General features: G+C 41.4%; 1 protein-coding gene across 1 annotated transcript in view; it reads left to right on the forward strand.

Moving 5' to 3' along the window:
• LOC139767573 (alpha-ketoglutarate-dependent dioxygenase alkB homolog 4) overlaps nucleotides 1-17,066 on the forward strand; it is a 28,035-nt gene that overhangs the window by 79 nt on the left and 10,890 nt on the right. Inside the window, exons 1-3 of the mRNA XM_071697008.1 lie at nucleotides 1-603; nucleotides 1,700-1,800; nucleotides 5,255-5,369. The exon at nucleotides 1-603 is cut by the window's left edge and continues 79 nt beyond it. Coding sequence (XP_071553109.1) covers nucleotides 496-603; nucleotides 1,700-1,800; nucleotides 5,255-5,369 — 324 coding nt within the window. The 5' untranslated portion in view covers nucleotides 1-495. The remainder of the gene's footprint in view (nucleotides 604-1,699; nucleotides 1,801-5,254; nucleotides 5,370-17,066) is intronic.

Below are 17,066 nucleotides of genomic sequence, written 5' to 3' on the forward strand. Positions count from 1 at the left end.
CCTTACTTCCTCAGTCAAGTCTAGAAACTTTCAAACTATAATTTATTTCTACTTTTATATTTCAAGCAAGATAGCCTTCGAATAGGACATATTTTGCCTGCGTCATGTTATTCACAACAGAATAACACGTTTTATCTTTTGAAATTCATTACGTCTGTATGGGAAATGTTGGGCGAGTGTGGTTTCAGGGTGCAATTCTACCTGTTATCCAGACTCGGGTATGATTATTGTGATTTTCCATTCTGATGACAGATGAAAATGACATGATTTTAAAGCAAAACAACAAATAGAGTTTTGTAATGTTTGATAGATTATTAATATAAAACGGTTCAGGCTGAATTCGGATTATGGACAGGGACGAGGACTATAAAGTCTTGTTTATTGATGGGCTGTGGATACACGTCAGCACGTGTGTAATTTTGCCCGTGCGCTTTTTCTGTTCTTTACATATTGAGAAGTTGAAATGACACATCCTTTTACATACATCTAAGCACTATGTTTCATCCTCGTCCATGTGGGTGTAAAGGTCAGCGATCTTGCCTTCTGTGTGAAAAGGATCATGGTGCGTGGAAGACAGAATCGTGGGTGACTGAGGAAGACAAGGTAAACTGTTCCACCATAAAGTACCTCATACTTAACCATATGAACAAATTACGATGGTCTGGATAGTTTATACCACTACGGTTGGGCCTATGACCTTACTTACGTGGTTTTGTAAGTCTTCTATCCCTGGAGTTTAACTTATCAAAATTCTGCAGGTGAACCAGAGGACACACCTTGTAGGAGATTAGGCCTACGACATTAAGTAAATGAAAATTTGGCAGGGCTCTGCTCACTTTAACCTAGCCTTATGACCTTGCCTCCAACGTTATACAACAATCCTATATTGTCACACAAAATAAGGTGTTAAAAGAGCATCCCCGACCACTGCTCACCTAATCTTACGCTCAACTTTACCATCAATTTCACCATTTAATTATACCTTCAACCTCACTAATCATGCTACAGTGCAGGACTGACTCCACCCCGTTAAGGGAGAGTTGGCCCAGAGGACAAAAAAAAGCATTGGCCCTGATTTTTTCTCACATTGGCCTAAGGGCTGAGTCTCATGAGATAACCTTGAGTCATCATGGTCCATCATGAGGTCGATTTGCATGGGTTCGCATTCTTGTAGCAATCTGCCTACACCCAACCCTGTTCATTTTCTCTATGTTGCTGTTCGATAAATAGGTACCTGGTTTAGACGGGTGTGAGTGTATACATACATGCATAGAAGAAAAGACAAATTACATATAAACAAGAAATGGGGTAATAGCATAAAACTTTCCTCATAACATACAACACACAGTAAGTAATCATATAAATACATACTCACACACCTGATAACTTCTTCAAGATCTTTCAGACTTTTTTCTTGTGCTTGTGTAGGCATGCAGTGCTTGATATTTTTTTCACATTTGTATTGTGATAATGACAGTTCTTTCCAGTTAAGTATGCCATTTTTAATGGACTTCTGGAAGACAATTGTAGACTGTTTGTAGTATTGAGATGATGTATTCATTCCTATTTTGGTGTTATCTCCATATGAAGCCACTTCACAAAGTAAAGATATATTAAAGATCTTGTATTTTGATTGTGGACTTATAAATCTTTTCTTTGTATTTTGTATTTAATGACCCTGAGCTCTTCTATTGGGCAGGAATGGTCGTACATTTACTGTCCACTGTGTGATTTTGCTTGGCCAGGATGGGAAACAAACAGTTGGAGAATTCACCCAAACCACCAAGGGGAACCCATAAAGTAGGTGTAACACATACTTATTTGATTTTACATTCCAGAAAAGGCAGAGAAAACTGCTAAAGAAATTCCCTTATCTTTAGGAACTGGCATTAATCATTTTGTATATATTATATATTACATATACTTTGTCGGTGTCTCCCGTGTTAGCAAGGTAGTGCAAGGAAACAGACGAAAGAATGGCCCAACCCACCCACATTCACATGTATGTACATAAACGCCCACACACGCACACATACATATATATATTTCAACGTACACAAACATATACATACACTGACATTCAAACTACTACTATTTGCCATTTCCCACATTAGTGAGGTAGTGTTAACAACAGAGGACTGGGCCTTTGAGGGAATATCCTCACTTGGCCCCCTACTCTTGCTGCTGCCTTCATCCATTCCCGTTGCCACCCCGCCACACATGAAACAGCACACCCCTCCCACCGTGCGCGCGCTTGAGGTAGCGCAAGGAAAAGACAATAAAGGCCACATTCATTCACACTCAGTCTCTAGCTGTCATGTGTAATGCACCGAAACCACAGCTCCCTTTCCGCATCCAGGCCCCACAAAACTTTCCATGATTTACCCCAGACGCTTCACATGCCCTGTATCAATCCACTGACTGCACGCCCACCCCAGTATACTACAGTGTTCCAATTCACTCTATTCCTTGCACGCCTTTCACCCTCCTGTATTCTCAGGCCCCGATCACTCAAAATCTTTTTCTCTCCATCCATCCACCTCCAGTTTGGTCTCCCACTTCTCCTCATTCCCTCCACTTCTGACACATATATCCTCTTTGTCAATCTTTCCTCACTCATTCTCTCCTTGTGACCAAACCATTTCAATACACCCTCTTCTGCTCTCTCACCCGCACTATTTTTATTACCACACATCTCTCTTACCCTTTCATTACTTACTCGATCATTTCATAAGTAAAGCAAAATGTTATGAATCAAATATGTTGTATTTTTCAGTAAAAGGTATTTAAGTGCTAAGTTTCTGACTACTGTACAGACTTTAAACCCATTTTAAAGTCTTTTAAAGTATTATTCAGTTTATTTAAAACTTACTCTGTGGGTAATATTGTTATGTTTATTTTTTTCCTACATATATGCCATTTCCCACATTTGCGAGGTAGTGTTAAGAACAGACAACTGAGCATTAGAGGGAATATCCTCACTTGGCCCCCTTCTCTGTTCCTTTTTTTGGAAAAGTAAAAAATGGGAGGGGAGGATTTCCAGCCCTCTGCTCCCTCCCCCTTTAGTCACCTTCTACAACACGCAGGGAATACTTGGAAAATATTCTTATGTCTATCATAGGAGTTAATTAGCAAAAGTTAAAGAAGTTTTAGATCTTGAGAGCCATGATAGATATTAAGTAGTTATTTATGCAAAATTTGGTTCTGAATTGATTTACTCTATTATCAGGTTTGAAAAAGTACTTGTTTACTGTATTATGTAAGGTATGCACTACTTCTTTCTGTAAGGTGCTTACTGCTCTACTATGTAAGGTACTTACTACTGCTCTATGTAAGGTACTTTCTAATATACTTTTACTTTTGTGATCCTTTATTACACTGATATCTATCGTTCCATTACAGTACCTTGTACGCCATGTCACACAGTTGCAATAGAATGGCATATAAAGACATTTTTATATTTTGAATATGTGCCTTTTTCATACCGAGGTATGTTGAAAATGCAATATTCAGCTGCAGTACTCGAAGCATTTCTTGAAATATTTGAAAAATTATTTGACCATCACCTTATTGAAGTATTTGATTAAATTTTGCTAGTGAAATTGGATTAAGTACAAAACTGAGAAATGGAAAATAGTTGCTGATTCAAAATTATGTGCTCTGAGAGGTTGTGGTAGAATGGGTAGGGGGTGAAGACTCTGGGAGCATTGAGGAATGTGTGGAAAGAGAAGTCATTATCTGGGAGGGCAAAAATGTGTGTGTTTGAGGGTATAGTACTCCCAACAGTGTAGTTTGGATACAAGGCATGGGCTATAGATGAGAATGTGCAAAGGAAGGTGAATTTGTTGGAAATTAAATGTTTGAGGACGATATGTGAGGAGGGTTGACCGAGTAAGTAATAAAGGGTAAAAGAGAGTTATGGCAATAAGAAGGGTGTGGTTTAGAGACCTAAAGTGGGTGTGCTGAAATGGTTTGAACTTATACTCCTTCATTGTCCTCATTTATTATCCATTACCATCCCTTTAATACTTATTCCTGAGCCCATTTTGTGCCTGTCACCCCTCTTCACAGCCTTTTACCCATCATTTCACCTGCCACTCTTAAAATTACCTGACTCATCAACTTTCAACTCTTTCATCCCGTACATTTCATATCCCTTCTCCATCTTGCCCATTAGCCTCTCCACATCCCATGCAACTCTCACACCATTCAATCATACTTCAGTTACCTTTCACTTCATCTTAGACTCTTCCTTTTGCTTTGATATACATCATTCCATCTCTAAACATAACTTAAGAGGTTTTATCTCAGTGTTAGAAGTTTGAACTTTAAGTGGAATGACCTAACAGTGTACACACTATTAGAAAAGTAGGATGGCATTGCAAGGACAGGTTACTAAGTTCATACTGCATGTAATCGTTTATCGTCCTGTCTTTTCATATCCAACCTGCCTTCTCTTTTGACTTAACCCCATTTTTAATTTTGTCTCATCTGACTTTCTGGTTATCTTCAGCTCTCCTTTTTCTCCCTTTTGTGGCTTATTGCTTTCTTTACCCTCTACCTTAGCTCTTCCCCTCTCTTGGCCATCTATCCATAGCTCCTCTTTTCTGGGTCAATCCTTTCCTTCACTCTACCCTACCTTTGGCTTAACTTATCTCTTCTCCTGATCCTACCCTTTCTTCTTTGGCATTCTAATGCAGCTTTTGAGCACATTACATCAAGATATCTGTATTCATGTGGCAAAAGCCCATGGTGTGCTACTCTATCAACATTCATACTTTCCTCTGATATTGAGTTTGAATTGCTTTCTTGCCAGTTGTATATCTTTCTCATTAATTTTTTAATCCAGTTTTTGGACAACACTCTTGTAACCTTAATTTCCTTTAAAAAAGTTTATCTTACTGCTTGCTCCTTTGTTGCATTACTTTACATTGACACTAGTTTTATTATTCATGACTGGTGTGGTTTGCAGTCAAAAAGTCCACTTCTTTCAGCTGTCAGTCAGATGCCTACTGAATGTAACTAGTTGGCAGTGCAGTAGTTACTGTCAGAATTTTTACATGGTATTTTTTCATTGTTTTTTCCCACACTTAAAGTGTTTTTAAATTACTAGCACTTGATTTTATCCATTTGATGCTTATTCAGAATTTCACACTCCAGCTTTTGTCTCTCAAACTCAAACTTTTATTTACATTCAGAGTCACTTTCCAAATTGGTTGCTTCTTATCTTATCCATATATCATGAATTTCTCAGGCTCTGTGGAATAAAATTACTACTTGAGTTTGTGTCTGAAGAAGAAGAAAAGGACCTCTTAGTTTATATGGATGAAATACCATGGGATCTATCTCAGAGTGGACGACGGAAACAGGTAGGAAGTCAGTTATGTTAGAAAAGTTGTGATGAGTTATCATTTATTGAATCCATTGCTTGATCTTAAATATATGTTTAGGCACTAAGAAACAGTTTTTATACTAAAAGGAAAAATTGCCCTTTCATCATTGTGCATTGTCTATTTTGGTGCAGTTAATCATTAAACTTTGGTACTTATAGCAGATGCAAGTGTAGATGACTGCAGTGCATGACAATAGATGAATTAATTTTATCTGCCATTGTTCATATTACCTACTTTCAGGAAGTGCCTGTATGCGAGTCATATAATGCTGCTGGATGAATATTTCACATTTCAGTCACGTTTTTTTGTAGGTACAAACATCATCCCAGTGTGTTGTCAGATTAACACATCCACTATGGTAGTCATTTTTAGAATAGAATTTTTTTATATTATTAGTGTTTTTATATATATATATATATATATATATATATATATATATATATATATATATATTATTTTTTTTTATTATACTTTGTCGCTGTCTCCCGCGTTTGCGAGGTAGCGCAAGGAAACAGACGAAAGAAATGGCCCAACCCCCCCCCCATACACATGTATATACATACGTCCACACACGCAAATATACATACCTACACAGCTTTCCATGGTTTACCCCAGACGCTTCACATGCCTTGATTCAATCCACTGACAGCACGTCAACCCCGGTATACCACATCGCTCCAATTCACTCTATTCCTTGCCCTCCTTTCACCCTCCTGCATGTTCAGGCCCCGATCACACAAAATCTTTTTCACTCCATCTTTCCACCTCCAATTTGGTCTCCCACTTCTCCTCGTTCCCTCCACCTCCGACACATATATCCTCTTGGTCAATCTTTCCTCACTCATTCTCTCCATGTGCCCAAACCACTTCAAAACACCCTCTTCTGCTCTCTCAACCACGCTCTTTTTATTTCCACACATCTCTCTTACCCTTACGTTACTTACTCGATCAAACCACCTCACACCACACATTATCCTCAAACATCTCATTTCCAGCACATCCATCCTCCTGCACACAACTCTATCCATAGCCCACGCCTCGCAACCATACAACATTGTTGGAACCACTATTCCTTCAAACATACCCATTTTTGCTTTCCGAGATAATGTTCTCGACTTCCACACATTCTTCAAGGCCCCCAGAATTTTCGCCCCCTCCCCCACCCTATGATCCACTTCCGCTTCCATGGTTCCATCCGCTGCCAGATCCACTCCCAGATATCTAAAACACTTCACTTCCTCCAGTTTTTCTCCATTCAAACTCACCTCCCAATTGACTTGACCCTCAACCCTACTGTACCTAATAACCTTGCTCTTATTCACATTTACTCTTAACTTTCTTCTTCCACACACTTTACCAAACTCAGTCACCAGCTTCTGCAGTTTCTCACATGAATCAGCCACCAGCGCTGTATCATCAGCGAACAACAACTGACTCACTTCCCAAGCTCTCTCATCCCCAACAGACTTCATACTTGCCCCTCTTTCCAAAACTCTTGCATTTACCTCCCTAACAACCCCATCCATAAACAAATTAAACAACCATGGAGACATCACACACCCCTGCCGCAAACCTACATTCACTGAGAACCAATCACTTTTCTCTCTTCCTACACGTACACATGCCTTACATCCTCGATAAAAACTTTTCACTGCTTCTAACAACTTGCCTCCCACACCATATATTCTTAATACCTTCCACAGAGCATCTCTATCAACTCTATCATATGCCTTCTCCAGATCCATAAATGCTACATACAAATCCATTTGCTTTTCTAAGTATTTCTCACATACATTCTTCAAAGCAAACACTTGATCCACACATCCTCTACCACTTCTGAAACCACACTGCTCTTCCCCAATCTGATGCTCTGTACATGCCTTCACCCTCTCAATCAATACCCTCCCATATAATTTACCAGGAATACTCAACAAACTTATACCTCTGTAATTTGAGCACTCACTCTTATCCCCTTTGCCTTTGTACAATGGCACTATGCATGCATTCCGCCAATCCTCAGGCACCTCACCATGAGTCATACCTACATTAAATAACCTTACCAACCAGTCAACAATACAGTCACCCCCTTTTTTAATAAATTCCACTGCAATACCATCCAAACCTGCTGCCTTGCCGGCTTTCATCTTCCGCAAAGCTTTCACTACCTCTTCTCTGTTTACCAAATCATTTTCCCTAACCCTCTCACTTTGCACACCACCTCGACCAAAACACCCTATATCTGCCACTCTATCATCAAACACATTCAACAAACCTTCAAAATACTCACTCCATCTCCTTCTCACATCACCACTACTTGTTATCACCTCCCCATTTGCGCCCTTCACTGAAGTTCCCATTTGCTCCCTTGTCTTACGCACTTTATTTACCTCCTTCCAGAACATCTTTTTATTCTCCCTAAAATTTAATGATACTCTCTCACCCCAACCCTCATTTGCCCTTTTTTTCACCTCTTGCACCTTTCTCTTGACCTCCTGTCTCTTTCTTTTATACATTGTAGATTTATGTGCTGAAAAAGGACTGATGATTGGGAATACCTGGTTTAAAAAGCGAGATATACATAAGTATACTTATGTAAGTAGGAGAGATGGCCAGAGAGCGTTATTGGATTACGTGTTAATTGACAGGCGTGCGAAAGAGAGACTTTTGGATGTTAATGTGCTGAGAGGTGCAACTGGAGGGATGTCTGATCATTATCTTGTGGAGGCTAAGGTGAAGATTTGTATGGGTTTTCAGAAAAGAAGAGTGAATGTTGGGGTGAAGAGTGTGGTGAGAGTAAGTGAGCTTGGGAAGGAGACCTGTGTGAGGAAGTACCAGGAGAGACTGAGTACAGAATGGAAAAAGGTGAGAACAATGGAAGTAAGGGGAGTGGGGGAGGAATGGGATGTATTTAGGGAATCAGTGATGGATTGCGCAAGAGATGCTTGTGGCATGGGAAGAGTGGGAGGTGGGTTGATTAGAAAGGGTAGTGAGTGGTGGGATGAAGAAGTAAGAGTATTAGTGAAAGAGAAGAGAGAGGCATTTGGACGATTTTTGCAGGGAAAAAATGCAATTGAGTGGGAGATATATATATATATATATATATATATATATATATATATATATATATATATATATATATATATCCCTTGGGATAGGGGAGAAAGAATACTTCCCACGTATTCCCTGCGTGTCGTAGAAGGCGACTAAAAGGGGAGGGAGCGGGGGGCTGGAAATCCTCCCCTCTCAATTTTTTTTAATTTTCCAAAAGAAGGAACAGAGAAGGGGGCCAGGTGAGGATATTCCCTCAGTGGACCAGTTCTCTGTTCTTAACGCTACCTCGCTAACGCGGGAAATGGCGAATAGTTTGAAAAAAAAAAAAAAAAAATATATATATATATATATATATATATATATATATATATAAACCATATATATATGAATTGATAGATATATGAGTTGATAGAGATGCTCTGTGGAAGGTATTAAGAATATATGGTGTGGGAGGCAAGTTGTTAGAAGCAGTGAAAAGTTTTTATCGAGGATGTAAGGCATGTGTACGTGTAGGAAGAGAGGAAAGTGATTGGTTCTCAGTAAATGTAGGTTTGCGGCAGGGGTGTGTGATGTCTCCATGGTTGTTTAATTTGTTTATGGATGGGGTTGTTAGGGAGGTGAATGCAAGAGTTTTGGAAAGAGGGGCAAGTATGCAGTCTGTTGGGGATGAGAGAGCTTGGGAAGTGAGTCAGTTATTGTTCGCTGATGATACAGCGCTGGTGGCTGATTCATGTGAGAAACTGCAGAAGCTGGTGACTGAGTTTGGTAAAGTGTGTGAAAGAAGAAAGTTAAGAGTAAATGTGAATAAGAGCAAGGTTATTAGGTACAGTAGGGTTGAGGGTCAAGTCAATTGGGAGGTGAGTTTGAATGGAGAAAAACTGGAGGAAGTGAAGTGTTTTAGATATCTGGGAGTGGATCTGGCAGCGGATGGAACCATGGAAGCGGAAGTGGATCATAGGGTGGGGGAGGGGGCGAAAATTCTGGGAGCCTTGAAGAATGTGTGGAAGTCGAGAACATTATCTCGGAAAGCAAAAATGGGTATGTTTGAAGGAATAGTGGTTCCAACAATGTTGTATGGTTGCGAGGCGTGGGCTATGGATAGAGTTCTGCGCAGGAGGATGGATGTGCCGGAAATGAGATGTTTGAGGACAATGTGTGGTGTGAGGTGGTTTGATCGAGTAAGTAACGTAAGGGTAAGAGAGATGTGTGGAAATAAAAAGAGCGTGGTTGAGGGAGGAGAAGAGGGTGTTTTGAAATGGTTTGGGCACATGGAGAGAATGAGTGAGGAAAGATTGACCAAGAGGATATATGTGTCGGAGGTGGAGGGAACGAGGAGAAGAGGGAGACCAAATTGGAGGTGGAAGGATGGAGTGAAAAAGATTTTGTGTGATCGGGGCCTGAACATGCAGGAGGGTGAAAGGAGGGCAAGGAATAGAGTGAATTGGAGCGATGTGGTATACCAGGGTTGATGTGCTGTCAGTGGATTAAATCAGGGCATGTGGAGCGTCTGGGGTAAACCATGGAAAGCTGTGTAGGTATGTATATTTGCGTGTGTGGACGTATGTATATACATGTGTATGGGGGGGGGGTTGGGCCATTTCTTTCGTCTGTTTCCTTGCGCTACCTCGCAAACACGGGAGACAGCGACAAAGCAAAAAAAAAAAATATAGATATGAATCGGATCGATGTGGTATACCGGGGTTGACGTGCTGTCAGTGGATTGAATCAGGGCATGTGAAGCGTCTGGGGTAAACCATGGAAAGCTGTGTAGGTATGTATATTTGCGTGTGTGGACGTATGTATATACATGTGTATGGGGTTGGGTTGGGCCATTTCTTTCGTCTGTTTCCTTGCGCTACCTCGCAAACGCGGGAGACAGCGACAAAGCAAAAAAAAAATATATATATTTTTTTTTTTTTTTTCCGCTGTCTCCCGCGTTTGCGAGGTAGCGCAAGGAAACAGACGAAAGAAATGGCCCAACCCACCCCCATACACATGTATATACATATGTCCACACACGTAAATATACATACCTACACAGCTTTCCATGGTTTACCCCAGACGCTTCACATGCCTTGATTCAATCCACTGACAGCACGTCAACCCCGGTATACCACATCGCTCCAATTCACTCTATTCCTTGCCCTCCTTTCACCCTCCTGCATGTTCAGGCCCCGATCACACAAAATCTTTTTCACTCCATCTTTCCACCTCCAATTTGGTCTCCCTCTTCTCCTCGTTCCCTCCACCTCCGACACATATATTCTCTTGGTCAATCTTTCCTCACTCATTCTCTCCATGTGCCCGAACCATTTCAAAACACCCTCTTCTGCTCTCTCAACCACGCTCTTTTTATTTCCACACATCTCTCTTACCCTTACGTTACTTACTCGATCAAACCACCTCACACCACACATTGTCCTCAAACATCTCATTTCCAGCACATCCATCCTCCTGCGCACAACTCTGTCCATAGCCCACGCCTCGCAACCATACAACATTGTTGGAACCACTATTCCTTCAAACATACCCATTTTTGCTTTCCGAGATAATGTTCTCGACTTCCACACATTCTTCAAGGCTCCCAGAATTTTTGCCCCCTCCCCCACCCTATGATCCACTTCCGCTTCCATGGTTCCATCCGCTGCCAGATCCACTCCCAGATATCTAAAACACTTCACTTCCTCCAGTTTTTCTCCATTCAAACTCACCTCCCAATTGACTTGACCCTCAACCCTACTGTACCTAATAACCTTGCTCTTATTCACATTTACTCTTAACTTTCTTCTTTCACACACTTTACCAAACTCAGTCACCAGCTTCTGCAATTTCTCACATGAATCAGCCACCAGCGCTGTATCATCAGCGAACAACAACTGACTCACTTCCCAAGCTCTCTCATACCCAACAGACTTCATACTTGCCACTCTTTCCAAAACTCTTGCATTCACCTCCCTAACAACCCCATCCATAAACAAATTAAACAACCATGGAGACATCACACACCCCTGCCGCAAACCTACATTCACTGAGAACCAATCACTTTCCTCTCTTCCTACACGTACACATGCCTTACATCCTCGATAAAAACTTTTCACTGCTTCTAACAACTTGCCTCCCACACCATATATTCTTAATACCTTCCACAGAGCATCTCTATCAACTCTATCATATGCCTTCTCCAGATCCATAAATGCTACATACAAATCCATATATATCTTTTCTTTCTTTCGTACTATTCGCCATTTCCCGCATTAGCGAGATAGCGTTAAGAACAGAGGACTGGGCCTTTGAGGGAATATCCTCACCTGGCCCCCTTATCTGTTCCTTCTTTTAGAAAATTGAAAAAAAAAGAGAGGGGAGGATTTCCAGCCACCCGCTCCCTCCCCTTTTAGTCGCCTTCTACGACATGCAGGGAATACGTGGGAAGTATTCTTTCTCCCCTATCCCCAGGGATAAATATGTATATATATATTCTTCTTCTTCTTTTAAACTATTCGCCATTTCCCGCGTTAGCGAGGTAGCATTAGGAACAGAGGACTGGGCCTTTTTTGGGATATCCTCACCTGGCCTCCTCTGTTCCTTCTTTTGGAGAAAAAAAAACAAAAAAAAACGAGAGGGGATGATTTCCAGCCCCCCGCTCCCTCCCCTTTTAGTCGCCTTCTACGACACGCAGGGAATACGTGGGAAGTATTCTTAATCCCCTATCCCCAGGGATAATATATATATATATAAAAATGTAGCTTAGACATTGAAGCTTATTGATACAGTGGTTAAATTGATGAGAACTGCTATTGACGTTTGTGTAAATAAATTATACATTTCCTTTTTCCATAGCCAGAGGTTGAACCATTATGTGACATTCATTTTTTCAGTCATTTCAAGCTGGAAGTTTCAGTTTTCTAATTGTTTCTTACATTTTTCATATGTATATATATGTATGTGTGTGTGTGTGTGTATATGTGCGTATGTATGTGTATGTGTCGACTAGAGGGGACGGGAGCGGGGGGCCAGAAATCCTCCCCTCCTTGTATTAACTTTCTAAAATGGGAAACAGAAGAAGGAGTCACGCGGGGAGTGCTCATTCTCCTCGAAGGCTCAGAGTGGGGTGCCTAAATGTGTGTGGATGTAACCAAGATGTAAAAAAATGAGAGATAGGTAGTATGTTTGAGGAAAGGAACTTGGATGTTTTGGCTCTGAGTGAAACGAAGCTCAAGGGTAAAGGGGAAGAGTGGTTTGGGAATGTCTGGGGAGTAAAGTCAGGGGTTAGTGAGAGGACAAGAGCAAGGGAAGGAGTAGCAATACTCCTGAAACAGGAGTTGTGGGAGTATGTGATAGAATGTAAGAAAGTAAATTCTCGATTAATATGGGTAAAACTGAAAGTTGATGGAGAGAGGTGGGTGATTATTGGTGCATATGCACCTGGGCATGAGAAGAAAGATCATGAGAGGCAAGTGTTTTGGGAGCAGCTGAATGAGTGTGTTAGTGGTTTTGATGCACGAGACCGGGTTATAGTGATGGGTGATTTGAATGCAAAGGTGAGTAATGTGGCAGTTGAGGGAATAATTGGTATACATGGGGTGTTCAGTGTTGTAAATGGAAATGGTGAAGAGCTCGTAGATTTATGTGCTGAAAAAGGACTGATGATTGGGAATACCTAGTTTAAAAAGCGAGATATACATAAGTATACTTATGTAAGTAGGAGAGATGGCCAGAGAGCATTATTGGATTACGTGTTAATTGACAGGCGTGCGAAAGAGAGACTTTTGGATGTTAATGTGCTGAGAGGTGCAACTGGAGGGATGTCTGATCATTATCTTGTGGAGGCTAAGGTGAAGATTTGTATGGGTTTTCAGAAAAGAAGAGTGAATGTTGGGGTGAAGAGGGTGGTGAGAGTAAGTGAGCTTGGGAAGGAGACCTGTGTGAGGAAGTACCAGGAGAGACTGAGTACAGAATGGAAAAAGGTGAGAACAATGGAAGTAAGGGGAGTGGGGGAGGAATGGGATGTATTTAGGGAATCAGTGATGGATTGCGCAAAAGATGCTTGTGGCATGAGAAGAGTGGGAGGTGGGTTGATTAGAAAGGGTAGTGAGTGGTGGGATGAAGAAGTAAGAGTATTAGTGAAAGAGAAGAGAGAGGCATTTGGACGATTTTTGCAGGGAAAAAATGCAATTGAGTGGGAGATGTATAAAAGAAAGAGACAGGAGGTCAAGAGAAAGGTGCAAGAGGTGAAAAAAAGGGCAAATGAGAGTTGGGGTGAGAGAGTATCATTAAATTTTAGAGAGAATAAAAAGATGTTCTGGAAGGAGGTAAATAAAGTGCGTAAGACAAGGGAGCAAATGGGAACTTCAGTGAAGGGCGCAAATGGGGAGGTGATAACAAGTAGTGGTGATGTGAGAAGGAGATGGAGTGAGTATTTTGAAGGTTTGTTGAATGTGTTTGATGATAGAGTGGCAGATATAGGGTGTTTTGGTCGAGGTGGTGTGCAAAGTGAGAGGGTTAGGGAAAATGATTTGGTAAACAGAGAAGAGGTAGTGAAAGCTTTGCGGAAGATGAAAGCTGGCAAGGCAGCAGGTTTGGATGGTATTGCAGTGGAATTTATTAAAAAAGGGGGTGACTGTATTGTTGACTGGTAAGGTTATTTAATGTATGTATGACTCATGGTGAGGTGCCTGAGGATTGGCGGAATGCGTGCATAGTGCCATTGTACAAAGGCAAAGGGGATAAGAGTGAGTGCTCAAATTACAGAGGTATAAGTGTGTTGAGTATTCCTGGTAAATTATATGGGAGGGTATTGATTGAGAGGGTGAAGGCATGTACAGAGCATCAGATTGGGGAAGAGCAGTGTGGTTTCAGAAGTGGTAGAGGATGTGTGGATCAGGTGTTTGCTTTGAAGAATGTATGTGAGAAATACCTAGAAAAGCAAATGGATTTGTATGTAGCATTTATGGATCTGGAGAAGGCCTATGATAGAGTTGATAGAGATGCTCTGTGGAAGGTATTAAGAATATATGGTGTGGGAGGAAAGTTGTTAGAAGCAGTGAAAAGTTTTTATCAAGGGTGTAAGGCATGTGTACGTGTAGGAAGAGAGGAAAGTGATTGGTTCTCAGTGAATGTAGGTTTGCGGCAGGGATGTGTGATGTCTCCATGGTTGTTTAATTTGTTTATGGATGGGGTTGTTAGGGAGGTAAATGCAAGAGTTTTGGAAAGAGGGGCAAGTATGAAGTCTGTTGGGGATGAGAGAGCTTGGGAAGTGAGTCAGTTGTTGTTCGCTGATGATACAGCGCTGGTGGCTGATTCATGTGAGAAACTGCAGAAGCTGGTGACTGAGTTTGGTAAAGTGTGTGGAAGAAGAAAGTTAAGAGTAAATGTGAATAAGAGCAAGGTTATTAGGTACAGTAGGGTTGAGGGTCAAGTCAATTGGGAGGTGAGTTTGAATGGAGAAAAACTGGAGGAAGTGAAGTGTTTTAGATATCTGGGAGTGGATCTGGCAGCGGATGGAACCATGGAAGCGGAAGTGGATCATAGGGTGGGGGAGGGGGCGAAAATTCTGGGGGCCTTGAAGAATGTGTGGAAGTCGAGAACATTATCTCGGAAAGCAAAAATGGGTATGTTTGAAGGAATAGTGGTTCCAACAATGTTGTATGGTTGCGAGGCGTGGGCTATGGATAGAGTTGTGCGCAGGAGGATGGATGTGCTGGAAATGAGATGTTTGAGGACAATGTGTGGTGTGAGGTGGTTTGATCGAGTGAGTAACGTAAGGGTAAGAGAGATGTGTGGAAATAAAAAGAGCGTGGTTGAGAGAGCAGAAGAGGGTGTTTTGAAGTGGTTTGGGCACATGGAGAGAATGAGTGAGGAAAGATTGACCAAGAGGATATATGTGTCGGAGGTGGAGGGAACGAGGAGAAGAGGGAGACCAAATTGGAGGTGGAAAGATGGAGTGAAAAAGATTTTGTGTGATCGGGGCCTGAACATGCAGGAGGGTGAAAGGAGGGCAAGGAATAGAGTGAATTGGATCGATGTGGTATACCGGGGTTGACGTGCTGTCAGTGGATTGAATCAAGGCATGTGAAGCGTCTGGGGTAAACCATGGAAAGCTGTGTAGGTATGTATATTTGCGTGTGTGGACGTATGTATATACATGTGTATGGGGGGGGGGTTGGGCCATTTCTTTCGTCTGTTTCCTTGCGCTACCTCGCAAACGCGGGAGACAGCGACAAAGTATAATAAAAAAAAATATAAAATATATATATATATTTTATTTTTTTTTTTTTTTTTTATACTTTGTCGCTGTCTCCCGCGTTTGCGAGGTAGCGCAAGGAAACAGACGAAAGAAATGGCCCAACCCCCCCCCCCCATACACATGTACATACACACGTCCACACACGCAAATATACATACATATATATATATATATATATATATATATATATATATATATATATATATATATATATATATATATATATATTATCCCTGGGGATAGGGGTGAAAGAATACTTCCCACGCATTCCTCGCGTGTCGTAGAAAGCGACTAGAGGGGACGGGAGCGGGGGGCCAGAAATCCTCCCCTCCTTGTATTTTTTAACTTTCTAAAATGGGAAACAGAAGAAGGAGTCACGCGGGGAGTGGTCATCCTCCTCGAAGGCTCAGATTGGGTGCCTAAATGTGTGTGGATGTAACCAAGATGTGAAAAAAGGAGAGATAGGTAGTATGTTTGAGGAAAGGAACCTGGATGTTTTGGCTGTGAGTGAAACGAAGCTCAAGGGTAAAGGGGAAGAGTGGTTTAGGAATGTCTTGGGAGTAAAGTCATGGGTTAGTGAGAAGACAAGAGCAAGGGAAGGAGTAGCAATACTCCTGAAACAGGAGTTGTGGGAGTATGTGATAGAATGTAAGAAAGTAAATTCTCGATTAATATGGGTAAAACTAAAAGTTGATGGAGAGAGATGGGTGATTATTGGTGCATATGCACCTGGGCATGAGAAGAAAGATCATGAGAGGCAAGTGTTTTGGGAGCAGCTGAATGAGTGTGTTAGTGGTTTTGATGCACGAGACCGGGTTATAGTGATGGGTGATTTGAATGCAAAGGTGAGTAATGTGGCAGTTAAGGGAATAATTGGTATACATGGGGTGTTCAGTGTTGTAAATGGAAATGGTGAAGAGCTTGTAGATTTATGTGCTGAAAAAGGACTGATGATTGGGAATACCTGGTTTAAAAAGCGAGATATACATAAGTATACTTATGTAAGTAGGAGAGATGGCCAGAGAGCGTTATTGGATTACGTGTTAATTGACAGGCGCGCGAAAGAGAGACTTTTGGATGTTAATGTGCTGAGAGGTGCAACTGGAGGGATGTCTGATCATTATCTTGTGGAGGCTAAGGTGAAGATTTGTATGGGTTTTCAGAAAAGAAGAGTGAATGTTGGGGTGAAGAGGGTGGTGAGAGTAAGTGAGCTTGGGAAGGAGACTTGTGTGAGGAAGTACCAGGAGAGACTGAGTACAGAATGGATAAAGGTGAGAACAATGGAAGTAAGGGGAGTGGGGGAGGAATGGGATGTATTTAGGGAATCAGTGATGGATTGCGCAAAAGATGCTTGTGGCATGAGAAGAGTGGGAGGTGGG

Source organism: Panulirus ornatus, chromosome 62, assembly GCF_036320965.1.
Source record: "Panulirus ornatus isolate Po-2019 chromosome 62, ASM3632096v1, whole genome shotgun sequence".
NCBI classification, from domain to species: domain Eukaryota; kingdom Metazoa; phylum Arthropoda; class Malacostraca; order Decapoda; family Palinuridae; genus Panulirus; species Panulirus ornatus.